Raw genomic sequence first — 6502 nt, forward strand, 5'->3', positions numbered from 1 at the left:
TCCTGCAAATTTAGTTTTATATTTTTAGAGCTCTGGCTTTGACAGAATTAGACTATATAGACACTGGCCACATTATTGACTTCATTCAGGAGCTGCATGGTTATACTGTAGGTGGATGCACAAAAATAAATGGCAGATTAATCATCACATGATGGCCATGACTTATCTATCTGATTCCCAAGCGTTAGTAATGTGTGGCCACGACTTAACATCTTGGGGGGAAAAAACAGTCTCTGTAGTTACGTGACACCTTATTTCCGTACAGATCTACAGCTGGATGGACACACTGGTGGCTCAGCACCCAAAACTGGTGACTAAGCTGGAAATCGGCAGATCCTATGAGAACAGGCCCATGTACGTCCTGAAGGTAGGAAAGATTTCAGTAGGGGAAAAAAAGGTCAACTTTAAAAGATTTTTAATAAGCAGCACATTTTGGTTGATTTTGTTTTTAGTTCAGCACTGGAGGCACCAACCGCCCTGCTATCTGGATGGACCTGGGCATTCACTCCAGAGAGTGGGTCTCTCAAGCCACAGGAGTGTGGACAGCCAACAAAGTAGGACAAGAGTGGAGCTTAAAAAGTCTTGCTTGTTATACTTCTTTTCATGAATACCTTGTGTTCCTGCCCAGATTGCCACAGATTATGGCAGTGATGCATCTTTGACCTCTCTTCTGGACACCATGGATATTTACATGCTTATCGTGGCCAACCCAGATGGTTATGTTTTCAGCCACACTAAGGCAAGTCACCACTGCTTCAAATAGCTGTTTTCCTGTTATTAATTTTGTCTTACAGCAACCATATTTCCTCTTTTCTATTGAGCCATTTAAATAAAATGAGTCTAAACCGAAATCCAAAGAGAAAGTTATGATAAGCATTATGGTTTGCAGGATCGGATGTGGCGTAAGACCCGTTCTAAGAACTCCGGCTATCAGTGTGTTGGGGTCGATCCCAACAGGAACTGGGATGCAGGATTTGGTGGTCAGTTTTGCACAGATGCTACATCAAAACTATCTGTTCACACAAAATTAACATTAACATGAAAGAAATGGTATAAGATTATTGTCAAGTATGGCTTGAAATTTTTTCAGTCATGAAATTTGAAGAAAAATGTAATCTACTAATGAAACTTTAGAAAAAAAGTTTTAATCAAAAAAAGTTTTAAGATCACATTTTGCAGTTTTCTAAAATTTTAATCCTTGGAGTTCTATTTGTTCCTGTTGTACTTTTTAATTTTGGTACTTATTTTTTTATTTTGCAATTCTTTTTCATATTTAAACTTTTAAAAAGCTTCTGTCACTGCTGGGGAAGTGCTTTCATCTGTAATAGGAGTGAAGACACATTTCTGTTGCTCTGCTGGACGTCAGCAACAACATTGTAGTTGGTCCAGACCGTCTGGCTTGAAATAAAGAGAGTGTGATCCGTGAAACACAATTAAAAAAAAATAAATTCATAACACTGAAATATTAAAAGAAATAACCTTTAAAAATATTAAATTTGTCAAAAATTATGATTTAAATATTACATTTTGATTAATATATTCAGGTTTTAATTTTGTATTGTATTTTCTTTTTCAAGGCTTTATTGTAAATAAAAACCAGGACTGTAGTAAAAGGGGGATATCTGGTAATAAATGAAGAGCTGGAGAATGCAGAGTATGAACTTTAGAGCCAGGGAGTTTGAATTTAGGGTTATAAGGTTTGAGAACGGTAGTGGCCCGCCAGTAATGGATCCACATTAGCTTGTCTAAAAAGATGAATCCAATGGGAGCACAGATCTAAGCAGACTTTTTGCAGTATTGGCATGGAGCTTGGAATCCTAAGGTTCTGAGTTCAAGCCCCGCTCCCACAGACTGCCACTCTGGGTTCCTGAGCAAAGACCCATAACCCCACACTGCTCCCCGGGCGCCCCACGATAGCAGCACACTGCTCCCTAAAGGGATCGGTTAAATGCAGAGTTACATTTCTCCAAAGAAATTAAGAAAAAGTTCAATTATTATTCTTAAAAACTCCAATCTGAAACATTCGAAGGATTAAGCAGCTCCCCCACGTTTTTCTTTCCTTACTACATTTTCAAAGGAGAAAACAAACCTTTTCAAAGCTGTACTTTAATCAGTTCATCTCAGTTTGGTATTTTTATCAATTATTAAAAAGATGCATGATTATCTTGTGTGGTTTTGATTAATCATTTTATTATTTTCAGAAAATATATTCCAGGTAATATTTTTGTTTAGATCCCTGTTTGGGGCAGTCTCCTCTTAAAAATAATGACAAATGGGGGATGCTTTAGATGGTTTAGATGCTTGTCAGTACCAAAACATCCCCCGGGACACCTTTTTTTCCTGAATTGTTTTGGGTACAAAATAAACGCAAAAGGCAAAAATGACCTGATTCCACTAAATCTTCCTAAATTAATGTTAACATAACCATGATAACATTTCTGATTGTTCTAATCCCGATTGGAATAACTATTACTATCATCCTTTATAAGAAACCTGTTAATATTTACATAAAATATGAAAACTATTAAAACATTGCCTGCAGGTAAGGTATTGAACGTTTAAAAACTTTAAACCTCACATCCAACTATTTTTCAGTTTTCTTTAATGCGTTTCTTCTTCCTGGTGATGGCCATCTAGAATTGCCCTGCTTAAGATGGCTATCTGTTGGGGGAGCTCTGCTAGGTCAAGTCTAATGTTCTTTTATAGCTCCTACTTTGCTGGATCTGATTTTTTTTTAATTCTTTTTGGACTTTTGTAACAATAGCAACCATAGAAAGTTTCAGTAACATCTCTACAGCTGAAAAAAAATGCTTTAACAGCTTCTGAAAGTACCAGATCAGTTAAAAAAAAAAAGGCAGGAAGGATGATGAACTTCCTTTTCACCAGAATGTCAAACACCAACAGAATGTCTTCAATCAGTGGCTTCTCCAGATCCATTGCACAACAGAAAGAAATTCTTCCTGCCTACAGCCATCAACACCTACAGCTGGTTGGGAAAGCGTTGATGAGTTATTACAACATTTATTTTCCATTTGGACTTATTAAATGATTATTGAATAATAATTTTATATCCATCTACAGTCGGCTGGTTAATTAGATTAAAGTGGTTGTTTGTTATTAGTCAGATGGTCAAAATCCAGATCAATTAAAAAGTCTGTTTATGTTTTGATTTGGAACCTAAAAGCAGCACTGTGCTGAGACAGAAGCAATGCTTTTATTGGACTTTGGTTGTTTCACTCAACTAAGTCATTCCTCAATGATTATACCATTACAAGTCAAAAACTGTAGAACATATTTCTTTAATTTTTGCTGCTTAAAATGTACTTTAATCCAAACTGTGTCCAGGTCCTGGTGCCAGTAGCTATCCCTGCTCTGATTCCTATCACGGTCCTTCTGCTCACTCTGAGATCGAGGTGAAAAACATAGTAAATCTGATCCAGAGCCACGGCAACTTCAAGTCCTTCATCTCTGTGCACGCATACTCCCAGCTGCTCATGTACCCTTATGGCTATACCTGCAGGAATGCTCCCGATCAGGCTGAGTTGGTAAGAAATTAGGCACCAAAGGAAGCAGTAATTGCTTCAATTATTTGTTGCTTTTTAAAGTGACATGCATGGGTATAAGGTATAGTCCCCTTACCTCAGAAAGGAAGATCTCCCATCTCACTGAGTTTGTTTTAGTTTGAAGAAATTCACAAATAGGTGGAAGGCAAACAACTGTTTAGATGGGAGCCTTGCTTCAGTTAATTTTGGCAATAAATTCAAAAATGCCATTCCAGCAATATAACAGAAAGATATAAAAAGTTCTGTTTTTGTGACAAGAAAGTGAGGATTATTCATGTAGTGCCAGCAGTTTACTTGTATGCAAGTGGAGAGATGTTAGAGTAAAAATTTAACTGTTTAGTTTCAGAAACTGATAGCTAAAATGTAATTTGCAATGACTACATAATCCAACATTGCTGATCCCTAAATATCCATAATCCTAATTTTTAGAGCTGATTTTTACTCCCCATGAGTATGTAGTGATTGATATTTACTTGCATTGAGTCGTTGACTCTGTAGCCCTCAAACTGAGCATGCATGCAGCGACAGTGGAAAGAGAAATTCCCTTTTAATAGAAAGCAGCAGCAGAACTGGTTACATGCGTGCAACTAATGCCAAAACTACAGCAGAACCAGGCCCAACTCTGCCATGAAGTGAACAGCAGCAGCAGCCTAGGTGAAATTTCCTCCATGATGGAGTTACAGCTAAACAGAACCAGACCACATGAAGCTTCTGTGATGACAAAAAGCAGAGATAGCATAAAGTTTGGAGTTGAAGATGATGAAAAGTGGTCCCTGTCTTCTCCAGCAGCCTAAGCCTATAACAGCATAAATATAGAGATGGCTCAGGAAAGCAACATCTTATAAAGTGCTGGAAAAACAATGGCATGTCATAAAAACTTGAGTAATATGTACATTGTTCAGTTAAAAGGGTCCTAGAATGATTCTATAGGGTATTTGGTGGTGGTCCTTAAAGTCTCTGAATAGGATGTGAAACATTGGTTGGGCTGAAAATGGCATATTTGTTTTTCTATGAGCCCTAACGCAAACCTGGTTATTGAAGTAGTTCTAATCCGCACATGGTTCATGAATTATTATATTGCCTGCACGCTCTCATCCGCATTAAAAAACACCACCTGGCATAGTCTAAAATCGGGGATAATTAATCTACCTCCGTGAACAACTATCTATATCAGGGAGACTCCCGAGAGACTTGGGATGTCTGTTACCGGCCCCCAGCCCCTCCTCCTCCAGCTGAGGACAGGCGGCTCATGGCTCTCTGCTGTGGTCCGGTCCAGTCAGCGGCCCAGCAGTCAACACTTTATACCCGCCCCCCCCTGGGGTGTGACAAAAGTACAGGCCACAGTCAAATAAGGTAACGTCCTCGAATTGACGTGAATTCGGTGCTTCGTTTGAAGCGCTTGTTTTATGGTGGAAGTTTAGAATTGTGAAATTTGCAGAGAAAGGAGGTGTTGATGAGGTTTGAACTTCTCTGTACGTCCATTTCACCCATTGAACTATCGTTATTCATCTATGACAATGTTAACTTGGTTTTGCATTCTGTGACCCCTTTAATAAAACTGTAACCAACCTTCCCAGGTTTTCTTTTGAATATATAGATAAACTGCTGGCATAGAGTTTCATACTACGTCATAAGCATTTCCACTTTAAGGAGATTTTTTTAAGTGCAATAATTAGTTTGGAAAACATGACTCCTCTTTCTGGTGAGCCTTTGTCTTTTAGGATTTTTACATTTCTCTGGTACATTACAATTATATGATACCTCCCCACTACAGCTCTGCGAACTCTTTGGGATGATAACTCCCCATAAAAAATCTGAGATATCCCTTTAACAGGCCTGGAAGACTGTATTTTACTTTGTCCTACAATACCATAAGGCATCATCCGACTTGGTATATAATGTAAAGTTATCAAAGATATCAAAGATATTATAAACTCCTGCTTTTTAAAATCATTCTACATTTTATAAGAAATAAATAATTCTTTCCTAAAATAAAATATCAGAGCAGATGAATAGTGCAACTATATTTAGAATTTTTTTTTTTTTTGGCCAGCTTTCCCCAGTTGAACTTCAAGTTTGTTTTTTTTTCTTTTATACATATTAATATTTTCCCATATTCTTATACCATTTTCGTTTGTAGGACTCTGTTGCTAGAGCTGCAGTGCAGAAACTCACTTCCCTCTATGGCACCACCTACAGCGTTGGAAATATCTGCAACATCATCTGTAAGTAACACTTCTCCTCAAAACAACATTTGAAACCTTATTTCTAAGCTACAAGCCTGTTTCTTCCTCTTCTTTCAGATCAAGCCAGTGGCGGGAGCATTGACTGGTCCTACGATATCGGCATAAAATACTCTTTCGCTTTTGAGCTGAGGGACACTGGTAACTATGGTTTCATCCTGCCAGCCAATCAGATCATCCCCACTGCCTCTGAGACGTGGTTGGCCCTAAAGCACATCATGGAGTATGTTCGTGACCACCCCTATTAGTGGCTGAAGGTTGCATATTAAAAACAGCTTTTTTCTCAGACATCCTGGGACCAATAAAGCTACTTTTCATCTCATTCTCTGCTGTCTTTTTGTGTTATAAAGTTGTATTTAATACATTTGGCAACAGTAACGTAACAGAAGAAAAGGACTGGCCAAAAAAGACCTCAGCGACTCCCCATTACTAAGGGGTGGAGCTGTTTTTTTTTGGTTCAATTTGCATGTTTTCTAAACCATAACAAGGCTTTTTTGGGCTACTCTTTAAAGCTTGGAACTCAACGCTAATCCAGACATTTTAATTTAAAAAAAGCTTCCTGGATGGGAAGCGATACGTCTTTAAACTTCAAAACAAAGTCCAGTGGTTTGTTTTTTTTTACTTTTTTGAAAAAGGGTTAGGCCTTTATGATAAAGTTTTCAGGTTTATTTAATTCAACCGGAACATTGGTTTACT

The 6502-nt window shown here is 37.9% G+C and overlaps 1 protein-coding gene across 1 annotated transcript in view; it reads left to right on the forward strand.

Annotated features, from left to right (window-relative positions):
- LOC107080855 (carboxypeptidase A2-like) overlaps window positions 1-6111 on the forward strand; it is a gene marked incomplete at its 5' end in the record, with an annotated part of 8169 nt that extends 2058 nt beyond the window's left edge. Inside the window, 7 exons of the mRNA XM_015369062.1 lie at window positions 266-367; window positions 453-554; window positions 629-739; window positions 890-980; window positions 3346-3545; window positions 5704-5788; window positions 5867-6111. Coding sequence (XP_015224548.1) covers window positions 266-367; window positions 453-554; window positions 629-739; window positions 890-980; window positions 3346-3545; window positions 5704-5788; window positions 5867-6054 — 879 coding nt within the window. The remainder of the gene's footprint in view (window positions 1-265; window positions 368-452; window positions 555-628; window positions 740-889; window positions 981-3345; window positions 3546-5703; window positions 5789-5866) is intronic.
- Window positions 6112-6502: the final 391 nt, after the last annotated feature.

Source organism: Cyprinodon variegatus, unplaced genomic scaffold (assembly GCF_000732505.1).
Source record: "Cyprinodon variegatus isolate N-32 unplaced genomic scaffold, C_variegatus-1.0 Scaffold2415, whole genome shotgun sequence".
NCBI lineage: Eukaryota > Metazoa > Chordata > Actinopteri > Cyprinodontiformes > Cyprinodontidae > Cyprinodon > Cyprinodon variegatus.